The sequence below is a fragment of the Xyrauchen texanus genome, chromosome 43, assembly GCF_025860055.1.
Source record: "Xyrauchen texanus isolate HMW12.3.18 chromosome 43, RBS_HiC_50CHRs, whole genome shotgun sequence".
NCBI lineage: Eukaryota > Metazoa > Chordata > Actinopteri > Cypriniformes > Catostomidae > Xyrauchen > Xyrauchen texanus.
The window spans coordinates 19,281,913-19,305,180 of record NC_068318.1 but is presented as its reverse complement, the minus strand read 5'-3'; the positions used below and the strand labels follow the sequence as shown (position 1 = coordinate 19,305,180).

The following is a 23,268-nucleotide window of genomic DNA, read 5'->3' as shown; positions in this document are numbered from 1 at the left end:
AACGAAAGCAGAGAAAGCTGCTGTAAACTGCGGGTTTCTCCTCCCAAGAAACTGCGTGACGCAAAGTTTTTGTGTATTATGTTTATTCACTACATAACATCCAGCAGCCTTAGTCATACTCATGAAGCAACCATAAAAAAAGGTTTTAATTTAGTGACTTTATTTTCATAAACAGAAACCTTACCTATAAATGCAGCAAGACAGACAATGATTTGATGTATTTAAATCCATGGGTTATCTTTTAATGCTACATTGTTTTCAAGAGGTCATAGCATTTAATCTTAGCACCCAACACACACAAATGTCCACACCCAAATTCTTCGCTTCCTTCGAAGAGACAGACTCAAGCAAAGGGTCCATTCCAATTTCAATCCAGCCACCTTCAATCCAGTTGGGTGAACTATTCCTTTAATACTCAATTACATGAAAACTGAATTTCAAGTATTCCACAAATTGGTTTGTAGTTATAAGGAAAGCAAAACCAAACCCTAACTATTTAAAGGTAGTCAATGGTAATCTTTGTCCCTCTCTACCCTCTCTCACAGATGACCTCAATGACACTTTGCTCCATTGGAGAGGGGTCCAGGCAACGGTGGGCAGCACTACCGACAATCTCATCCAACAGGAAGTGCACCAAGTTCTCATCAGACACAAACCGCCACAGGTACATCTGTAGGTAGTGGCAATCCACCTGGATTTGCTGCAGGCCATAGCGGCCAAATGTACGGAGACGGACACATTCAAGTAATGTCTTCAGACTTATTTTAATGATGCCAGTTAGCACTGAGACCTAGGACAAGAGAGAAATTAGTTATACGGAATTTGACACTTCTGAAATTTTACATAGCTCAGTTAGCATTTTAAAAATGAATACTTTGCTAATAGTTAAAAGAGAGATTAAACACATTGTCAATCCTACCTTGTTGAACTCAACTGGACTAAAGATGTCAATCCTCTCAGAAAACAGCTTGTGAATGTTACTAAGTAAGTTTGTGTCCATTGGAGCACTGGAACAATTAATAAATACAAGTTATTTACAAATTGATTTCAAATAAGTATATGTGCTCTTTGTGACTACTGATATTCCAATTCTAATATTTTTTATGATACTGGACGATTGTCAGTGTCAAATATCAAAGTAAGCTGGCAAACTGGCCCTTGTTAACAACTGAAAGGAATATTGTCTGGGTTCAATACAAGTTAAGCTCAATTGTCAAAATTAATTTATGTACTAATCAACATTAGGCCTCAAATGCTTTTGACTGAGCTCAACTTGTATTGAACCCAGATTATTCCTTTAATATTTTGAAATAGATTTTATTTTAGTCAGTACATTAAGTGAAGTGATCCTGTACCTGGGAGTGTAACTTGGTGCATATCGAATCTGTTGTCTAGAACTGCTGTACACAGAGAAGGTACGTTTGCTGGAGTCACTGCTGTGTGCTTTCCGAACCCCCTCCTCATAAAGCAGTCCAACCTAGGGAAAACAAATACAATACAGACAGAAAAAAAACATTAGAGTAATTGACTAATAGAAATATAATTTACATGGATAAGAGCAAAATGGGTAAATACAGTGCTTTGAAAAAGTAGTGTCCCCTTCCTGATTTCTTCTATTTTGTGTATTTTTCATACTAATTTGTTTTAGATCTTCAAACGAGATATAACATAAAACGGCTGGGCCACTCAAGGACATTCACAGAGTTGTCCCGTAACCACTCCTTTGTAATCTTGGCTGTGTGCTTAGGGTCGTTGTCCTTTTGGAAGATGAACATTTGCCCCAGTCTGAGGTCCAGAGTGCTCTGGAGCAGGTTTTCATCAAGGATGTCTCTATACAATGCTGCACTCATCTTTCCCTCGATCCTGTCTAGTCTCCCAGTTCCTGCCACTGAATAACATCCCCACAGCATGATGGCTGCCACCACCATGCTTCACTGTAGGGATGGTTTTGGCCAGGTGATGAGCGGTGCCTGGTTTCTCTAGACTTGACGCTTGCCATTCAGGCCAAAGAGTTCAATATTTGTTTCATGAGGTCTGAGAGTCCTTCAGGTGCCTTTTGGCAAACTCCAGGTGGGCAGTCATGTGCCTTTTACTGAGGAGTGGCTTCCGTCTGGCCACTCTACCATACAGGCCTGATTGGTGGAGTGCTGCAGAAATAGTTGTTCTTCTGGAAGGTTCTCCTCTCTCCACAGAGAAATGCTGGGGCTCTGTCAGAGTGACCTTCGGGTTCTTGGTCACCTCCCTGACTAAGGCCCTTCTTCCCCGATCGCTCAGTTTGGCTGGGCGGCCAGCTCTAGGAAGAGTCCTGGTGGTTCAAAACTTGTTCCATTTACGGATGATGGAGGCCACTGCAATGCTGCAGAAATTTGTGCCTCAATACAATCCTGTCTCGGAGGTCTACAGACAATTCCTTGGACTTCATGGTTTGGTTTGTGCTCTGACATGCACTGTTAACTGTGGGACCTTATATTAGACAGGTGTGTGCCTTTCCAAATCATGTCCAATCAAATGTTCTCCAATCAAAAAGTTATCATTAAAGCTAAATAAGAGGTCTCATCTTCAAAAGCCTTTTATGTACAGATTTAAGTGTTTAAGCCTTGTCCCAGACTCAGGCATTCAATATTAAACTATGAAAATCTATTATAATAGGAAACAGAAATTTGTACATGTTTAAAACTATGATAATTATCTATATATTTTTTTTCTTTTTCCTTTTAATTTCTCAAAAATTACGAATGTCCCACAGTTGTGGATCATTTCCACACACCTAACAATTTTGCCCTTGAAAAATGTTTTTTTCTTTTCTTCAGAAGGTGGTGTACTTGTTAACCAAGTCAATAAAAGTGTCTGTAATGAACATGCTTGAGTTTATGTGACAAGTGATGTTTAAAAAAAAAAAGTAGAATTTTTTTTTTTTTGCCATCATTTCAAATTAAGATGTAATTTTGCCAAATTATGCAAAAAGTGTGAAACTATTATTCACTGTATGGAAAATGTTAGCAAGACAAATGAGTAAGACATTGTATTTCAAAAACTTAAAAATGTAATTTCCATCAAAGGATTATATTAAACAATACAGAATTTGAGATGTGGTGGAAATGACACGGCGGTAGCAACTTCCACGACTTTCACAGAAAATTACAGATATCTTCTGTGATGCATGTACATACTCTGTAAGTGGTCTTAAACATGCATCACCTGTACATCAATAGAGGTGGTATCTTCCACCACTCTCTTCATTACAGCCCGGACGTTTCGAGGTTCGATGGTGTTCACCCAGTCTCTAGTTTCCACACTCTTCCTCAACATCTGAGAGATAATTAATCCCTGAACCTGCATCAAAATAAAGCCAAACCAGCAAATGTGGTACAACAACCTCCTACCCCAAAATAAATTTCTATGGAAAGAATCAGACTGACTTTTCTTACCTTCACATAGTGATTCAATAGTTTTTGTGCAGCCTCTCTGGCCTCTGTACAAAGTGCTGTAACTGGAGTTACCGGAGTGTGGTGCTATTAAGAAAGGAAAATTCTGCATTTAAACCCAGTCAGAGATTTTGTTAGAGGTTGTCGGAATATGTTGGATATAGAATACCTGTACTAGAAACTGTTCGTCTGTGAGCGTTAGGATGTATGAGATGGTGGAGGTCTCGTAATCCAGACAGAGATGAGAGAGCAACAGAAGGAGAGCAGGAGGGGTGGAGCCGCCTCTGTCGCCGGCACTTTCACAATACTGCCTAGACGACTGGCAAATGAACTTAATAAAGCTTACCACCAGACCCTCACGCACACCTTGACTGCAAAACTCACCCTAAGAGAAACATATGAAACAGGTATTAGACAGAAGACAAAACATGGAACAACAGTACTGTCCAGTATTAAAATGACAAGCCTAATCAAACTGGTTACGGGAAATTTATTTATTTCAACATCCATATAATGATAAAATCCTTTACCTTGAAATAAGGCTTGTTGGAGAACGTGATGTCCTTTGCTGTAAAGAGATGCACTGAGGCTAATACAGACTTTAACTGATTGAGAATAAAGTTTGACAAGGAAGTCAGCAGATCTGGCAGACTGGGCGGGGTATCTTTACATGTAGCTCCTCCTCCTGATGCGCTGGCCCCACCTGCAGATATGCGTGGGGCAGCCAAAGCCTGTCTTACATCAGTAAGGCTGTCATGGTAGAAGGTTTGTAAAGCAGACAGGTACTGTTTGATTCTCTCTCTTGCTGCCCGCACCACAATCTCAGTTCCTTGGCTGGGCACCGCTGACCCAGGAAGTAGTTTAGATATGGCCTGCAATCTGCGATGGAAACGGTCCAGAGCTCTCACTAATAGGGAGTTATCTCCCACCCCTTTTTCTTCCTGTATCCTTTGTTCCACCAAAGAGAAATATCTAGAAGCCAGGGTGTCGACAAATACATGTAGCTTGCCATTAGCCATCTCAGGAATGTTCTTCGAAGCCAATTCGCATTCCTGTGGACGGTTGATAAACAACTCTTGATAGGAGGCAATAACCAAACAGAGGTTGCTAACAAACTCATTACAGCCTCGATCTACGAACTCTAGAATATCTGTTCCGGCAGTAGGAGAGAGGAAAGGATTGAATGCAGAGGTGTTAGATGGAGAGACAGGATTTGATCTAGGACTTGTTTTTTGGGCAAAGTTTCCACCAGTATCAACAACTGTTGAGTCTTTAAGCTCCGCCTCCAATCCCTGGAGGTCCGCCTCCAATCTGGACTGGGCGTGGCTTATGAACTTGTCGCAAAGCTCCTCTGCTGGTTCATCTAACTGCAGAAGAAGCTCAACACATTCTGAGAGATCCTTCGCACTCGAACCACCATCCCTGCAAGCAAATCAAGGTAGAGAAGATCCTCGTAAAGGACCACTTTTTCATATTCAATAATGTTCTGTTCTCAGAACCATCTAGAGTTGGTAACGATGCACCAAAATGACAATTCTGGCCAAAACTGTACATAGAAACCAAAATTTGTTTTCAATTAGACTTTTTTTTTTTAAATAATAATTTCATAAATATTTTGTTAAGTGACAACACTTAGCTACTATCATAATATTTAGGCTCCACTTCTAAATTTGTTTTACTCTTTGCCCTTTAAAGTGTGTCTGCCAGAATTTAAGTAACAGTTTCTGTTCAAATTTGTGGCAAAGATCTTCTGCTTTTTTTCCTCTTTCAGCAGCCACAATTTCGGTGCATCCCTAAGACTTGGTTTATCCAAGTTAAAGAAATGTTCCGGGTTAAATACAAGTTTCGCTCTATCAACAGCACTTGTGGCATAATATTGATTTCTACTCATTTATTTAAACTCCCTCCTTTACTTAAAAAAAAGCAAAAATCAAGGTTACAGTGAGGCACTTATAATGGAAGTGAAGTGCTCCAATTTTTGGAGGTTTTAAAGACAGAAATGTGAAGCTAATTTTATAAAAACACTTGCAAATTTTACATTTTGCAATGTAAAAATGGCTATAAATGTACATAGAAAACGTTAGTAAGTGATTTTATCTTATTAAAATCTTGTTTACATGCATTTTGTTTATGTGGCAATAATTTTGAAAAAGGTAGATTTTTAAAGTTCAAAAATTGGCCCCCATTCACTTGCTTTTTTTTAAAGATAAGGAGGGGCAAATCAAAATACATTTTTGTGGTATCAATATTATGCCACAAATGTTTTTGACTGCGCTTGACTTGTATTGAACCCGGAATATTCCTTTAAATATGTTGAAGCACTCTATCCCCATGGTTTCATCTAGGGATGTGCACAAGTTATCAATTAATCGAGTACACATTCAGCTTTAAATATTAGAATAGTGAAAACACTGCTTGCCATGAGCAACAATGAAACCGTTTCTCTCGCCTAAATCTTGCTGTTAAACTCAATGCATCGTTTGGCGCAGTTAAATGAATAGTTCGCCCAAAAATAACATTCTGTCACTATTTAGTTTTATTATTAAGTGTATCACTTGAAATGTATGTTTCTATTTGTGAGAGTGAGCAAACAAATATATAATATAACAAATAACAGAGTCTAGAAGACAACAGGATCAAAAGGTTGAACTTAAATAATCAAATAATTTATTATTCCTTGTCGATTATTTTTGTGTGTTAGAGTACTCGACTACAAAATTACACAAAATGCCCATTCCAAGTTTCATCAGATGTACTCGTCCGGCATATAAACCTTTCACATAAAGGGACATCATGAAACAAGTCAATTGTGGTGTGAGTCTTCGTTCTGATGGTGTAATCCACATTCTAAGATAAAAAATGTGGGAGTTGCCTCCTTGATGATGTACTCACCATCAGATAATTCATCAAGCTTCTCAGATAAGTTGCTAAATAAACCAAGTCCAGATGCTTCTGCCTGTATTGTACTAGACAAGGCCTCTTAACTTAGTCTTAGAGAGATGATTACAAAAGTCACATAACAACATAGAGACTGCAGACCTGAATTTCTGCCGCAACTGCTGAGCGAGCTGCTCCATAATGACATGACAGTCATCCTGTATGCCCCTGAATGAAGGCATATGACTATACTGCTGCAGAACACATCGCGCCCTCCGGTGGGCGCTTACTGCCTGTGCATAGGCCTGCAGATCCAGACACTTATTGAGCCTTGCTGGCAGCTCAAACAGGAACTGCAGCTTACACAGGAGAGTGTGGACACCTACACAGAGGAAGAGAAAGTGACACGAGTTGAAACAAAACACCCCTAAGCTCTGAAGATTTATATGAGAGTGACTGATATGGTTTGAAAATGTTTTAGTTTGTATACTATCAGTAACTGCCTGTGAGATGGATCTTATGTTTGTTATTTAAATATTCACACCTGACAGTTTGGTGATCTGTGCATGTTGGTTCTGTAGTGTTCCACTAATGCAGGCACTAAACTCTGTGATTGCAGTCATGTTTGCAGACAAGCAGTCCATCTCATCTTCCATCTTCTTGAAGTCATTCTTCATTTTTCTGATTGTGTCTATGGATCATATTCAGGCATCCGTAAGTATTCAGAGAAGAATAACAGGAAGAATTTGAGAAATGTAGAAGAAAATCAGAAACTAACTGGAATTAGATAACTACAATTCTGGACTCCCACAACAATTACGTGTATATCTGGGTCTTTGACAAATATGGTTGTCGAAGGTGATTAAAAATGAGAAATCTTTTTAAAATCTAGTTTACAACACGCGCGTCAAGTTCAAAGAAATGTAATCTTGGTGTCCAATTTGCTTTCAAAAATGTTTGAAAACATTTAAGGCATTTTCAGCAAAGAAACATTAATTCTATGACTTTTAAAATGTCATTTTAAAAAAGCGATCTATCTACAGGTCCATTCTATGATCCAGAATGCAGCAGCACGTCTGGTCTTTAATGAGCCTAAGAGAGCACATGTTACACCACTCTTTAGCTGCGTACACACTGCCAGCGACTTTATCGCTGCAGGTCGCCAGTGGCTGGCGGTGAAGTCGCTAGTGGGTGTTCCCACTACTGGTTGCCTAGTAACGTTTATAAATGACATTCACGGATGCCATTCCATTGCTGTTGACAGCGAATCTCTTTTCTTGCCACTAAAAACAAACATTTTGTAGGGAAAAGACTAAATATAAATGGAATCAGTACATAAAATGCTTTATATCAAAGATGAATGAGAAACAAGGCGTGCTGTTTGCCAGAGCGGCTGTTTATCTGCGCGTAAAATGCAAATGTCGGTCTGTCTGGGTCCATAAAATCCCCGCGATCTCAGATACACCTTTCCACGCAGTATTTTTCTTTAAAATGTCCTTGTACGTGGGAAGAGACATATCATAGAGCACTGGAACATTTCTAACAGCAAGAATTAGCCTTTCATCCATCTTTCCGTTACTACAGGAGCTGAGAGAAAGAGAGAAGGATCACGTGAGCTCTCCCGTCGTCTCTCCTATTGGCTGTCGCTTCCGTTAGTCGCTCCAAAGTTGAACTTTTCTCAACTTTGTCGCGTCGCTGGACACGCCCACATCTAGCGCCAACGGTCGCGACAGCTCGTATCGCCGGAAGTCGCTGTGCTCACATTGAAAATGAATGGCATTGAGTCGCTGTCGCGCGCGATGTCGCTGGCAGTGTGTACGTACCTTTTGTCTCTCTCCACTGGCTGCCAGTTCATGCACGTATTAAATTCAAGGCCCTGATGCTGGCTTACAAAACAGTCACTGGGTCTGCTCCAGCATACCTAAAAACATTTATGCAGAGCTACATTCCCACCAGAAGCCTGCGGTCAGCTAAGGAACGTCGCCTTGTCGTACCAAAACAAAAGAGGCACCAAAACACTTTCCCGGACTTTCAGTTTCATCATACCACAGTGGTGGAATGACCTTCCCAACTCAATCCGTGAAGATAACTCACTCTCTATCTTCAAAAAACGGCTAAAAACACATCTTTTCCAAAAGCACTTAAACGGTAACTAAAAAAAAAAATTTAAAAAAAATTATTATTTACATTTCTTGTTGCACTTAAATCTGTTTTGTATACTATTCTGATCATAGTGAAACTTTGTAATATGGCACTTTTTGTACCACTGTCTCCCTAAGATGATTCGCTGATGTTTTTTCCTCTTTTGTAAGTTGCTTTGGATAAAAGCGTCTGCCAAATGAATAAATGTAAATGTAATGTAAATGTAATGTGGTGTCACCATCCAGTAAAATAAATTAAAGTACTATACTTGAATGTACGCAAATAAATTATTCATTTCAAAATACGTTTTCAAAGACTTTTTTCAAGCTAAACAATATTTTTGCCAAATATCATGAATCTATGAGGGGCAAATTTCAAGATAATTTCTCAGGGTGACACCACATAAGCTAAAAATGTTTTTGGTCACACAGTCATGAGGGACTAAAGGGGTCTTCCATGTTTTATGTACAAAAACAAAAAAGTCTGCTTGCATGTTAAAAAAAATACAAATCATATTTTTCTGCACTTCTAAATCAAAATGACTTTAAAGTGAGAAATTGAAAACATGTTCTTCATAGAAGATGAATTACATAGTTTTCCTATTATTATTTTTGAATAATTTAATAGTTCTGGAGAAAAAAAATGAGCGTCACATAATTGACCGCTGTACCATTGTGCACTGACCTGTGGCCGAAATGAACTTATTGTAGTTTTCATAAACCAGGGTTTGCATGTCACTGTCCAGAGATCTGATCTGCTTCACCATGCAGCTCTCATGGTCCATCAGCTCAGTCAGAGAACATTCCTTCCTCAACTGAAACATTTCGAATCAAACCCAAGAACAATACACAATCATTTTCAGGTGAACTAAACTTTTAAAAACATACAAACAAGACACCAAATGAAGTTGTTGTTTCATTTATTTCTTGCCTTCTTTATAAAGGTCCTTAAAAATGAAGTCTGGTATTTCCATCTATGAGATGTATCACAGTCGAGTACCACAAATGCTCTCGAAGTAGTTGACAATTATGCATGTGTGGCACAAAATGTAGAATATAAATTTAAAGTGAAAGCATTTTCAATGGCAAACAGCTGACTGACACCCAGCCCTACGTGAAGAAACACCGCCAGTTACTATTCAGACTTTACCTTATTTAAATAAACCTCTGGATCGAAATGAGGCCCATTTATATCACAGGGATCCAGAGATTCGGCTTGTTCTGCAGCTTTTCCTTCCTCATTGAGGCCGTAATAAACCTTCAGCATACCGTGCATACGCCGCCGTCGGGTCGGGTCTGAATCCGGTGGAGTTGTGGGTGAGCTCATTTTCACCACGACGGAAGAAAGACGTTATTTCTTTAATGAATGGCAGATATCACCTAAACATCTGTTCTGTTGCGAGAGCTCCGCTTGCCAACTCAGTTTGTTGATGGGACAGTTGCGCTGATCCAAAATGGCGCTAATGAAAACAATATTTCACAATAAAAGTTTTAGATAAACAAATGTAATAATCTAACAATAATACATTAACACATATAATTACATTTTATATAAGTTAGATCAGAAAATGTTGTTTCTGTTGAGTGGAATAGTTCAAGTAAAAATGAAAATTATATCATCATCTTATCTTCTGCGGAACACTAAAGCAGTAATCTGAAGAATGTAGGCTACTGACGGATACATACAATGGCCTACAATACAAGAGTTATATTATTTTACAGTGAAAATCTGAAGTGAAAAGCGAAAGCAAAAGTACAAAATGTGCACTTTTAAAGATGTTCACAGAAAAATAACTTCAATTTCATCTTCTTTCTCACCAAATACCATTGTATGCCTTCTGAAGACTCGGAATATGACACACATCACACACTCAAAAACATACTTTAGTATATTTTTAAGATTTACATTTAATTTAATAAAATTTCATCAAATTGAATAGTGTAACTTTTAACAGTTAAATTAATAAAACTTAAAATTAAGATTTTTTTATATTAAGGGTTTTTTATTTTGTTAAAGATCACTCAATTCAGTTTGATGGAATTTTATGAAATTGAAAAGTGGAAATCTTCAACTTTTATGACATTTTGAGTCCTTTTTTAAGTTTTAAAGTGAGTCACTATCAACTTGCAGTGTATTGAGATCAGCGAATGACATCCTTAGGAAATCCTTTTGTGTGCTGCATCAGAAATATAAAGTAGTGAAGTGGTGGATTTTAAAATATGTTTTTTATTATACCTTATCTTTATCATCCTTACTTATTCTTATTATATTAATCAAGGGTCTGTTCTCTTTTCCTAATAAGTACAAGTAATATGTATGTGATTTGAGAGGTGAGTGAAGGTCTGACCCATGTCAGGAATGCAGTGCTTACTCATTTAACCTGGCCTCCAGAGGATGATCATTTTATGTTGTATTGCATTTATTCCATTTCTATTTCTATTACATTACGAATCATATACCCTATTTAACTAGATGCAGCAATAGTGTGCTGTCTTGTGCAATGGAGTGTCCTTTTGTTTCTCTCTGTGCACTGTCCTAATGTGCCACAGATGTGAGGCCTAGCATTCCATCTGGGTTGAGGAGAAGGCCTCTATTCCGGAGAAGATAACACCTCCACACAGTGAATGTCTAAATAACTTATGTCTCTGAATTATTTACGGTTATTGTGCCCTCTCAAATGTGACTTTGTCATAGTCGAAAACAACTTCCAAGGATTTTAACTGCTCTCCTTGGTACCCTTTGACGTAAAGAAATAAGGAGTAACCATAACTGATCTAACCTCTGCTTTCAATAAGTTGGTTTCAACCAAGTTTGAGACCTTGATTCATGTTGTGGCAAACAATTGTTGTTTGCATGAAGACAGAAACAGTCTATACCTGTAATACGTTCAAATGTTTGAAGCAGCTGACCCTTCAGAATGCTAGAAAATGTAGTACGTTGACACCCTTAATTTAATTTGCATATGACTATAATTGCGTTGGACTATTTTTAATCCTTCACTTTGACTTCCTGTCCTTATAACTGTTGTATCTAATCGAATCATGATGCCAATTGAACCTGTAGGGAACAATCAGAGTAAACTCTCTCATTTGATTATTGCAAAACCTGACTCTGAGTTTTATTCTTCAAAATTAATATTGAGTACCCAGCTGTTGCAAAATCAGTGTGAGTAAATGACAGAATTTTCATTTTCAGTGAACTAAACCTTTAAAAACATGCAAATAAGACACAAAATTGAGTTACTGTTACATTTATTTCTTGCCTACTTTTTTCTCCTCAGGATGCAATTAAATTTGATAAACACTTTAAAGACCTCATTGCAGGCATCACTTAAATATAACCTCAATATAAAATCCATTCTAAAGTCACATTCAGAAGTTAGTATAAAGCAGGAATAAAAAGGTTAATGTTGCATATAAATGGTTTTAGGTAATCATAAAGACACAAAAAATTGGTAGTGCTAATTTGTGTATAAATTCACAAACAACAAAATGTGATGAAGATACCATTCAAGAAAATGATATGACGTACAGTGACAGCTAAAACTATAGTGATGGACAAATGTACATATAAAAAGGCACTTTAAATTAGTACTGACTGATTTACTAGTTCTATGACATAGACGTGACTACTACAACAGTTTGTGGGTGCGTGAACTGTGTGCCTGCATGTTCAGACTGAAATAAAAATATTAGAATGGTTTAAAAAAAATAAATGGTGCAATAATACAGAAGATTTGGGATTAATGTCTTCATGGCAGTGCAAAAGCTTTGCACCAATGCAGTGAACAATTCTGAATTCAGTGTAGACCGTTCATTTTCCACCATTCCGCTGGTCCATTTTTCAAAACAACTGGGTGCTGTTATCATTTCACAGTTCAGCTTATTACAAAAGAAAATTTGAAAGACTTTCATTTTACACACATTTAAATGTGATCAAGTCTCTAGTGTGAGCAGGCAAAGAACAATTTACAGAAAGATGCATATTCCACAATCAATTTAAGCCAGTAGATGATAAGCATGGATAAATACAGACTAAGTGAAAAGCTGTTAATATTTTAAGGCTTGACATTAAGCTTTCCAGGTACTTGTCCTTCAGACAAGTTAAATTGATTGTTTACTTGCCAGAATCCTTAAGTCTCTTGTCAAATAAAAAGTGCATTACCTTTAATGGCAAAACAAAACAAGCACTTAGGGACACAAATTCAACCATATAGTGAACCAACTCAAAAATCATAGACTAAGAAACCATAATTCAGTCCCCCAAAAAACAACAAACTCATTTTGACAACGTGTAGTTACTGCACTTTGTCTATGCAGGGTATAATAGATATACGTCATGGGTTTTAATGTTCAACACTAGTATGAAAGAATATTTGATTATGATGACCATATTACAGTGCTTCAAATTGACATACAATAGCACACATGTAGCTGTACATACATTGTACTTCAGGTAAAATGTTGCAAAGATTGTAAATGGACATTAAGGATCATACTAAGAACAGATAACCTAACAATTACATCTCACAAGTAGCATTCCTTAGCAATTATTTGTGGTTATCCCGGACAAGCATTAATGTCGAGCCCTGTGTTGCTATTCATTTAGCAAAACAATTGATACATTTAGTTAAGTACATTCAGCTCAAAGAGCCCGGAAATACAGTACAATGCTTAGAGATGGGTTTCTTACATTGCATCACAAAATACCTCCAAAACTGGTGATTTTATTTATTTACTAAAGTGAACGTAGACATATAAAAGGTTCATTCGTTATTACAAATGCAGATGACATTCTTGTGGGACCTCCATCAGAAAGGCATAGTTCTCCAGAGCAACAAGGTAGTGGGACCACTGATACATTCTACTGAAACTTCTGTCACACTTCACACACACTACGGATTAAAGTTTCAGGTAACTATACAAATACACTCGATTTGCTGTGTCATAATGTAACTTTGGTCATCACTGAACAAATACAAATCTATTTGATGTAGTAACAACTATCTTGCTGCTCGGTAGAAATCTGCATATGCAGACAAGCCCTATCATCAACAGCAAAACAATACACATATTCAGTAGATATGTAGTGCGGAATGTTGTTTCTTACTCCATGGTGTCTCCGCAATGCTCTGCCATAGAGGAGCCCTGGTTTGTGTATAGAAGCAGTTGGCCTTTATTAGAGGCATTCACTGTTTGCTTTGGTGCAGGAGGACTAGTTCTGTATCGGTATCAATGGCATGACTCAAAGTGTACTCTTGATTTACAGCCACTGGGATGTAGTTTGGTTTGATGGTTGCATAGTTGAAATCTACATTCAGAGATTCTAAACAAAGATTTCAGATGTTTGTCAAGCCCCCTTCCCTTGCCTGTCTAACAGCCACTGCATTTGAACCAAAATGTCTTAATTAGTTTATCACAACAGCACATTAAATCAAATTTCACATTCTTTTTTCCTGGCCAACGGAGAAATCTTGTGACATAATGCACAAATCATCTATAAATAGTGGTTAAGCTATTCAGTTTGTGATCTTGGTCCGATATGTCCATTTAGATCAATTTTGTACTGTGTAACAAACATTGTCTCTGAGAATCTCAATGGACAGATTTATTTTTGGTCACCAGGCAGAAGAGGGCAGTGTTAAAGCTTGGGGCTCACCCTTGCTCCAAACTTTCAGTCACCTCAACAGCCGAGTAAGTGGGAGGCTGCGCCTGTCGTGTGAAGAAAGAAGCAGCTCTCTTTGGCTTCAGACGCTTGATCTCTTTGCCTGAAACAATGGAGGTTAATCAAAAAGAGCTTTATGAAAAAGTTAAAGGCATAGTTCACACTAAAATTACTATTCTGTCATACTTCACTAACCCTCATGTTGTTCCAAACCCCTATAAAAGCACAGAATGTTATCCACATCTTTTTTCCATACAATGAAAGGGAATGGTCAGCCTAATATTCTGCTTAAAGGATTTTTCTGGGTTCAATACAAGTTAAGCTCAATCGACAGCATTTGTGGCATAATGTCGATTAGAACAAAAATGTATTTTTACTTGCCCCTCCTTTTCTTTAAAAAAGGCAAAAATCGAGGTTACAGTGAGACACTTACAATGGAAGTGAATGTGGCCAATTTTTTGGAGGGTTTAATATATCGTTTACGTCTTGTGGCTATACTTTTGAAACAGTATTTTAATGATTATGGATTGGCCCCATTGACTTCCATTGTAAATGCTACACTGTATCCCAGATTTTTCCTTTTTTTAAAGAAAAGGAGGGACGAGTCAAAATAAATGTTTGTGGTAATCAACAGTATGCCACAAATGCTGTCGATTGAGCTCAACTTGTATTGAACCCGGAATTTTCCTTTAACATCTCCTTTTGTGTTCGACAAAAGAAAGTCATACAAGTCTGAAACAACATGAGGGTGATTAAATTACTGAATTTAAATTTTTAGATAAACTGTCCCAAATTACACTAAATGATTACAATGGCAGATGTATAGAATGGCCTAATCCTTACATGTACCCGCAATACTAGTGTCAACAAATGAATATGCACACTTCTCAAAAAGTATGCTGTGTCTGTTGTTTATTCTCAGTAACCACTTTAGTATCTTACCGTCATCAACATAGTTAATGGTACTGAGCGAATGTACTCGGCTACAGACCACGCTGTTCTGTCTGCGCAGTTTGCCCTGCCGTCTCTCTCGGGTTTTCTCGCTGCCTTCCGCCTGAACTGAAGGTGCTTGGGAAGGTGTGACTTCACCGTCAGTCCCTGTAGCTGCTGACTCAGAGACAGAGCGTAACTCCACACAAAACTCAATCAGACCACTCATCAGCTCAGCCTGGAGGACAAAAGTGAATAGAAAATCTCTTAAGAATAACATGAACACAACTGTACTTATCCTCTTTATAACATAATACAGTTGCATATTTTTTTAGTCATTAAATGGAAAATCTAATTTTCCTTGATATGTAGACATGTAAGAGGTATTTATAAGACTATAATCATACAGTCAATTTCAAACTGAAAACTTCCTCCCCAGTCTAAAAAAATAATTTACTGTATATTTCCCACCTTTTTGAAACATCTTGTTTTGAAAACTGTGCATTCATGATTCATTCAAGCTCAGTTGTATTTACACGCCCTGCAACAGGTGTCATCTCACCCTTGGCCCCGCCCACTGACGCTCCGTTCGTAAATAGAGTGTAAGAGAGACAAGCCTAGTGTGACCGACTATTCCTGAATAACAAAGTGGATTCATCTGGACTATTTTGAAATTTCTTATGCATATAAAATGCATTACACAGACTTTTTCGAGCATTGTCAAGTATATCGAGGTGCATTTAAAAGACATGGTGTCAGTTACAACTCAGAAAAAGAGACTCTGCTCGGCTTCATTCAGCTGCTCTATGTCATGCAATAGCTGGACATCTTTGACCGTTTGGATGATTTTCTGGCGATCTGTGCCTCAGTGCATCGGTGTGTGTGTCATGTTTCTCTGTGCTATGGACTGTGTATGTGCAGCTAATATTAGCGTGGACTGCTTGTGAACCAGTCATAATATGATTCCAGCTTTGCAAAGGAACTGTTATTGAAGAACGGGTCAGTTAAAAACGTTTGGACTTGACAACAAAACAGTGATTAAACCGTTTTGTTCATGAATATTTAAAATGTCATGACTGTTTGATAGTTTATGGTGATGCTGTGCTTGAGTGAAGTTTAAAATATTCGGATGAAATGTGTTCGATGTATGTTGTGTGTAAAACCTAAAATGAGCTTGTTTGTTCTCTTCCGATTGAGTTTCAAATATGGCTGAATTTGAGGGCCTGCACGATGTTAGCCAATCAGAATAGTTGAAGTTTAAAGGAGACGCAGAGGCCAAAACCAATCATTTCAGACAGAGGGCCAGAAACAGGGTGGAAATGTATCACTCATTACTAAACTATGAAAATAAAACTTTACTAACATTATCAGTGGACCTCAATGAAGATAATAAAATCAGAAAAAAATTGCCTTTCATGACCCCTTTAATACATAACTTTTTCTTAATATCTTTCACTACATTTTACAAATCCAGGCATCAATTGTATGCTTACCTGTTTGGAATAAATCTTTAATAATTTATTGACTGGCACGCCAGCCTCCTCCCCATCAAACTCCAGCCAGAGTATATGCGAGTCACCCTCTGTCTCAGGGTAACTGTGTTCCCAGGAAAGTTCACAGAACTTCAGACCAAGTAGGACATGCTGAAGGAGATCAGAACCAGAGATTTGATTATGATTCCGATGGACAAAATCTGATTCAGAAAGCAAAACACAGAGCACTCAACAGTCAAACCATTAAAGGAATAGTTCACACAAAAATTTAAATTCTCTCATAATTTACTCACCCTCATGCCATCTCAAACTTGTTTGACTTATTCATCTGCGAAACACAAAGATATTACCATGCATGTATGATTTGTTTATATCCATACAATTCAAGTCCAAGGGTCCAAAACATCCAAGCTCCAAAAAGAACAAAGGCAGAGGTAATTCATACTAATTTTTTTTTATTATTTATTTTTATTGTACGTGTATTCTATATTGTTTCCTGTACATTGTATATTATTATTGTGTTGTGTAATTATGTGTACATTTGATATGTACATTTTGTTGTGTAAATATGTTGTTTATTGTAAATTGGTATGTCTCGTCACTGTCATGACTGCTCTGTTGCTCGGAACTGCACACAAGACTTTCACCCACTGTTGCACTTGTGTATATGGTCGTGTGACAATAAATTTGATGTGCTTTTAAGTCCTCGCGCCCCACCAAGAACGAACCACATTATATTGAATATGAGACTATGTGACTCTACCCTCCCTAGGAACCGGGCCAATTTGGTTGCTTAGGAGACCTGGCTGGAGTCACTCAGCACACCCTGGGATGCAAACTCCAGGGGTGGTAGCCAGCATCTTTTACCAGTAAGCTACCCAGGCCCTCTACTCCATGTCTTCTGAAGCTAAATGATCAGATTTGGTTGAGTAACAGACCAAGTCCTTTTTCACTATAAATCTTGACATCAGCAGTCTCCTTGGTACAACCATGATTTGATGCTCAATTACAACATGCATGTACATGCAGAGATTGTATTGCTTCAGAAGCATGGATTAAACATTATATTGTATGGGTTACATTTGTAAATTGTACAGTTGAGTAGTATGGATTACCTTTGTTCTGCCTTTATGTGCTTTCTGTAGCTTGAATGTGTTGGACCCACACTGTATGGATATAAATATCATACATACATCAATCAACAAAAACTTAATTTATGTTCCACAGAAAAAAGAAAGTCATACGAGTTTGACATGGCATATGGATGAGAAAATGAGAACTATTCCTTTAATGTTCATATGGAGTATAAAGACCCAGACCTTCTCTTTTACATCCATGACATATACTCCTTCCAGACTGATGCCCACATTCACAGATTTACGGCCACCTCTGTGAAGGAGGCCCTGGGCTGGCTTGTCTATCTCACCCATGAAGAAAGCACATCTGTCAAAGCAAAGATAAACATATGCAAGGTTATAATTATAGCAAAGACTTCCAATGTTTTTCCCCCCAATTATTCAAACTGTGCCAACTCCCAACCTAAATTGGCCCGTGATCTAACAATGTGATATCCACACAACCCTCCACTTGCTGTGATTATACCCGTAGTAAGGCAGGGTGTGGCAGATCCTGAGGTACTGGTGCAGCAGAGTCGTGGGCTCCTGGCTGGAGGAGCAAACTGAACGATACTCCTTTAATAGATTTTGCTCCATCTCAGTGTGCCGCCCTCCCCTCCCTCTCAGGGTGGACAGAAAACCTCCTCCTCCTAAAGCAACTTGGGCTGGCAGGAAGGAGGATAACTTCTTCTCTCTGGAAAAACATTAGGGCATGGAGTGAAATTAATTCATCTTTCTCATCACTCACAGGAATACTTGATTCTGATTGTTCAGTAACTGCATTCTGCAGTCAATTATTTGTGTGCAATGACTGCTAAACTGGATAAATGACCGCCATCCAAGGTAACCAATATCCGACATACAGCCCTCAGCAATAAGGTCTAAATCCCTCGCATATGCAACAAAATTTTCCACAATGCAAATAAAACATTTCTGTTAGTAGCCACTGGCTAGTAACAGTTCAGATTCCACTCACCAGTGACTGAGTTGTGTAGTGGAAAAGACACAGTTTTGCATTGAGATACTTTCACTGCGTGTTGTGTCTCATGAGCGTGCACTCTAAAGGAAATGTATCTTATTTGGCTGCAGTGGGTCCTGAAATTGCGGTGCCACGAATGCTTTAGTTGAGCCATGAAATGCCATAATTATATATACATATTTGGATTTAATGAGGTCAACTCTAATTTTGGGTAAACTTTTCTACAAACTGTTGAATTTGAAAACATGTAGAATAAATATTTGTTCATGTAAATCAATACACATTATAGGAGTAAAAGTTTGTTTTTGTAATGTGTCTAAATTAAGATCCATGCACTCCATTTTTATTACATAATGTCTCATTTAATATCCTTGCTTTCTTTACAGTCAGTTTCATTAATGATTTACAGAAACATTCATTCTAATCACACATTGCATGGATTCGGAAAAGAAGTGACACTTCTGTGTGACGCCAAAGTCTGAGCACTCTACGGTCTCTTTTACTCATTTTATGAGTTTCATTTGTTTATTTGTTAAGTAGCCATGTAATCAGTGCTATAATCGCAAAATAAACCTCTTTAGATTTGCGTTGTGGTCTTCGTAAGCCTGTCAGGGTTTATTTTGCCAGACTCATTCTTTTGCAGGAAGTGAAACCTTGTTCAAGAGCCAAAACAGCTTTACATTAACCTAGTTTAACCAGAGGAGGGTACCTGATTGCTGCTGTGACAGCTTGGTCATCTAGCCCATTCCCCAGCTCAATAGCACATGACAACGCTCCCAACGTCAACCAGTGTTCAGGGTCACAAGGGTAACGGACCTCTAAGATATTCATCTTGGCCTCCTCATAAAGCAGCCTTAACACTCCTTCATCTTCAATCTAATATTAAAAATATATAAATTAACACAATCTTGCAGGGCAAAACAAACTTAAAGGGATAGTTCAAACATAAATGAAAATTGTCATCACACACGTTTTTCCAAAGTTGAATGGCTTCCTTGGAGATGTTAGGCAGAATGTTTACCTCAGTCACAATTCACTTTCAATGTATCTTTTTTCCCTACAATGAAAGTGAATGGTAAATGAGGCTGGCATTCTACCGAACACCTTTCATGTTCCACAGAATAAATAAAGTCATGCAGGGTTGGGACAACGTGAGGGTGTCCCTTTAAAGGAAAAGTTCACCCAAAAATAAAATTCACTCATCATTTACTCACCCTCATGCCATCCAAGATGTGTATGAATATGTTTGTCCACAAAATGCAATGGAATAGTGAACAGAACTTTGAAGCTCCAAAAAGCACATAAAAGCATCATAAAAGTAATCCATTAAACTTCAGTGATTAAATCCATTTCTTCAGAAGCAATCCAATCAGTTTTGGGGTGAATAAATCAAAATATAACTCTACATCTGGCTCGGTGCATGCGCAGATGGTGCTAGGAATGTTATCAAGCTTGAAATCATGATCGCCAAGGAGACTAATGATGTTAAGGTTTATTGTGAAAAGGAGTTATATTTTGGTCAGTTCTCACCAAAGAAAAATGTATACGGTCGCTTTAGAAGACATGGATTTAAAAACTGGAGTCGTAAGGATACTATTGCCTTTATGTGCTTTTTGGTGCATCAAAGTTTAGTCACCATTCACTTGCATTGTATGTACCTACAGAGCAGAGATATTTATTAAAAAAAATCTTTGTTTGAGTTCTGCAGAAGTAAGTAAGTCATGGACATCTTAGATGGCATGAGAGCGAGTAAATGATGAGAGAATTCTCATTTTTGTGTAACCTTTTCCTTTAAGGTAGACAATGTTTAATTATACAGGAAAAATAAGATTTCAACATGTTCAGTACCTGAAGTTCTTTTGATCTGGGATAAAAAACATTTCTTTTGAACACAAGACTTGGCTCATCTGAAAAATACAGAAATGCATTTTCGTTAAACACCTCAACTTTCAAGTGAAATAAAGTGTGCAAAGAAAACACTCACAAACCTTGAGAAATGTCTTCTGCAGGGGCCTCAGTGAAGCGGTACAGCAGGTCCTGCCACTGACGACACAGCTTGTAGGGCTGATGTTTTGGCTTCAACTGCAGCTCTATTTAAACATATCACAAAAGCAAAATGAGGCAAAGGTGGCAGATTACAGGAAAGACTTCATGAATAAAGCATTATGCCGTTCAAACATCAGGGCAGGTTTTCATACAGGCAACCTCTGTCCAATTATCATGAACGTTTTTATTTTTGCTACGAGCAATTTCCAACCTAATAAACAAATAATTGTCCAATTTATGTGAAAATATGTGGAGTACCAGTGGAGTGAGGTTTACACACAGCACAGCTAGATGGCTACCGTTACACGAGCATAAAATAACTTTCATTACCAAGCAAGGGAGAGCAGAACCAGAAAGCAAACACATCTACAGCAGAGTTGGGAATGTCGAGGGCCTCCCGGACATTGCGACCGAGCTCCTGAGCATTCACACCACCAAGATTCTCCAAAGTCAAGTGCACTGCGCTGTCACTCGCCAAGTACACCAATAAATCCTGGGCTGTAAAAACAAATAATTGATCATGTCAGGTCAACAATCATCAGATAAGGACTTCCAGAGAGGAACCAAATAATATATATATATATATATATATATATATATATATATATATATATATATATATATATGGGGAACAAAGAACTAACCTCTGGTGAGTGAGGAAGCCACACTTTCTCGCTGGGAATTAGAGTGCTCTGATGGCTCAGTGGGGAAGTCACCAACATCTCCCTCCATCTAATCCAGAAATGCAGACATTCAAACAAATAAATACACTAGCAAACATCAAGCATTGTACACAAGAGAATTCTGCGACTTTTGGTTGGTTTATGTACAAACTAAACAGAAATATTAGTAATCAGTTTTGATATCCAAGTAAAGCATAACCACTCTTTAGTAGTAAACAGTTTCTTAACAGCAGTACAGTAAATATTGAAGGCTAACGAAGCGAGTTTTAAGTTCCTGAAATTTACCTTGTATGATTTACAACCTGTTTGCTCCCTTTGTGCTTCAAATCTTTTTTTTTTTTTTTTTAAATACAAGCAATATAAAATAAATAGTACAGTAAGAGAATAAAAAAATAGTTTTTTACCCTCTGCTGACCCGGCTAATGTTAGCTAGACACTCCAATAATAACTGCCTGGTTAACACACTACATACATTAACATACCGAGACACTACACCTCGCTTCGCTTCAGGAGATTCTTTCTCGATGAAAAGAGACTAAAAGCATCGATATTTGGCGGGATTAAGTTACACAAAAGGGCTGAGAGTATGACGGCAGCAGTAGCGCAGCTGGATAATGTTCTTAAAACAGCGCCCACCAGTGAAATCCTTAAAAACCTGGAATAAACCTCATAAATATTCAAGCGAAATACTAAATACTGCCAGAAGGTGTCGCGTCATGGCTCAATACATTAACCTCAAAACTGAAAATTCTCTCATCATTTACTAACCCTCGTGCCATCTCAGATGTGTATGGCTTTCTTTCTTCTGCTGAACACAAATTAAGATTTTCAGAAGAATCTCTCAGCTCTGTTGATCTGTTCAATGCAAGCGAATGGTGACCAAAACTCGAAGGTTCAAATAGCACATAAAGGTAGCATAAACGTAATCGAAATGACTCCCTTGTTTAATCCATGTCTTCAGAAGCAATATGATAGTTGTGGGTGAGAGACAGATCAATGTTTAAGTCCTTTTTTTAATACTATAAATCACTTGGCAATTCACATTCTTTGTGCATATTGCCACATTCTGGTCAGGTTGGTCACTGGCAGAGGTTTATAGTAAAAACTTAAATATTGATCCGTTTCTCACACACACCTATCATATCACTTCTGTAGACATGGATTATACCACTGGAGTCGTATGGATTACTTTTATGCTGCCTATATGTGCTTTTTGGAGCTTGAAAGTTCTGGCCACCATTCACTTGCATTGTACGGACCTGCAGAGCTGAAATATTCTTATAAAAATCTTAATTTATGTTCTGCTGAAGAAGGTAATCTGGGATGGTATGATAGTGAGTAAATGATGAGAGAATTTTCATTTTTGGGTGAACTATTCCCTTAACAGTTGACACTAGGCTATCTATTTAGGCTATTATCTATTACCTATTACGTACATCTCGTAAAATAACCATAAACACGAACATTTTATGGTGACAACGTATGCATTTGATAAAGGTATAAATTGCACCTAAGAATCTGAAAAGGATATACAACAATATGCTGCAATATATTAAATCACTAATAAGTGCATAGCGATATTGACTGGTGTTGTTGAGTAACGTATCGACTTTACCTTGGCGATTAATGCTGAATAAGCTACTCAGAACCGTTTGGCACAGGTCTAACATGCTCCATCCAAGAAGAACCGCCAATCCCCTCCAGGTTTTAATCTTTTCTGTGCGGCGCCAAAGCCAAGTCTGTTTAGAGTTAGGGACGCACGTGATTCATCCTCATCATTGGCATGAGTTGGTGCCATCTGCTGTATTGGATTGCATAAACCACATAACCAAGATGCAAGATGTTTTTTTTTAAGACAGTCTGAATAAACACTACATCTGTTTGTTAATCGTTGCAGGGTAGATTACTTCTGAA

General features: G+C 37.9%; 2 protein-coding genes across 6 annotated transcripts; both read right to left on the bottom strand.

The window, feature by feature from the left end:
• Window positions 1–56: 56 nt before the first annotated feature.
• vps51 (VPS51 subunit of GARP complex) lies at window positions 57–9,882 on the bottom strand. 2 transcript variants are annotated; one of them, XM_052116581.1, is made up of 11 exons: window positions 9,375–9,572; window positions 9,129–9,258; window positions 6,847–6,993; window positions 6,465–6,684; window positions 3,956–4,847; window positions 3,595–3,810; window positions 3,429–3,512; window positions 3,199–3,333; window positions 1,356–1,477; window positions 920–1,007; window positions 57–790 (listed from the first exon to the last, which is right to left on the bottom strand). In XM_052116581.1, exons 2-11 carry the CDS (start codon window positions 9,226–9,228, stop codon window positions 530–532), a joined length of 2,265 nt encoding a protein of 754 aa, XP_051972541.1. In that variant the 5' UTR covers window positions 9,229–9,258; window positions 9,375–9,572; the 3' UTR covers window positions 57–529. The 2 variants fall into 2 exon arrangements, with proteins under 2 accessions (XP_051972541.1, XP_051972540.1); XM_052116580.1 differs by lacking the exon at window positions 9,375–9,572 and adding an exon at window positions 9,594–9,882 and having other exon boundaries at window positions 58–790.
• A 1,806-nt stretch (window positions 9,883–11,688) lies between these two features.
• Window positions 11,689–23,048, bottom strand: frmd8 (FERM domain containing 8). 4 transcript variants are annotated; one of them, XM_052115959.1, is made up of 11 exons: window positions 22,970–23,048; window positions 21,316–21,403; window positions 21,002–21,169; window positions 20,614–20,715; window positions 20,474–20,532; window positions 19,335–19,501; window positions 18,134–18,340; window positions 17,851–17,974; window positions 16,532–16,681; window positions 15,051–15,276; window positions 11,689–14,211 (listed from the first exon to the last, which is right to left on the bottom strand). In XM_052115959.1, the coding sequence occupies exons 2-11, from the start codon at window positions 21,401–21,403 to the stop codon at window positions 14,099–14,101; spliced, it is 1,404 nt and encodes a 467-aa protein (XP_051971919.1). In that variant the 5' UTR covers window positions 22,970–23,048; the 3' UTR covers window positions 11,689–14,098. The 4 variants fall into 4 exon arrangements, with proteins under 4 accessions (XP_051971919.1, XP_051971917.1, XP_051971918.1 ...); XM_052115957.1 differs by lacking the exon at window positions 22,970–23,048 and adding an exon at window positions 21,640–21,980; XM_052115958.1 differs by lacking the exon at window positions 22,970–23,048 and adding an exon at window positions 21,759–21,980.
• Window positions 23,049–23,268: the final 220 nt, after the last annotated feature.

Bases quoted from the DNA above. Each gene is read 5' to 3' on its own strand.
- vps51 (XM_052116580.1), bottom strand. From the start codon at position 9,770: ATGAGCTCACCCACAACTCCACCGGATTCAGACCCGACCCGACGGCGG. The intron at 3,334-3,428 runs GTAAGAAAAGTC...ATTTTGATGCAG, and splicing joins TATTGAATCACTATGTGAAG to GTTCAGGGATTAATTATCTC. The intron at 1,478-3,198 runs GTGATGCATGTT...TGTTTTCCCTAG, and splicing joins CCACCTCTATTGATGTACAG to GTTGGACTGCTTTATGAGGA.
- frmd8 (XM_052115959.1), bottom strand. From the start codon at position 21,403: ATGGAGGGAGATGTTGGTGACTTCCCCACTGAGCCATCAGAGCACTCT. The intron at 20,716-21,001 runs GTAATGAAAGTT...ATGTTTAAATAG, and splicing joins GTTCTGCTCTCCCTTGCTTG to AGCTGCAGTTGAAGCCAAAA. The intron at 17,975-18,133 runs GTATAATCACAG...TTGCTTTGACAG, and splicing joins CACACCCTGCCTTACTACGG to ATGTGCTTTCTTCATGGGTG.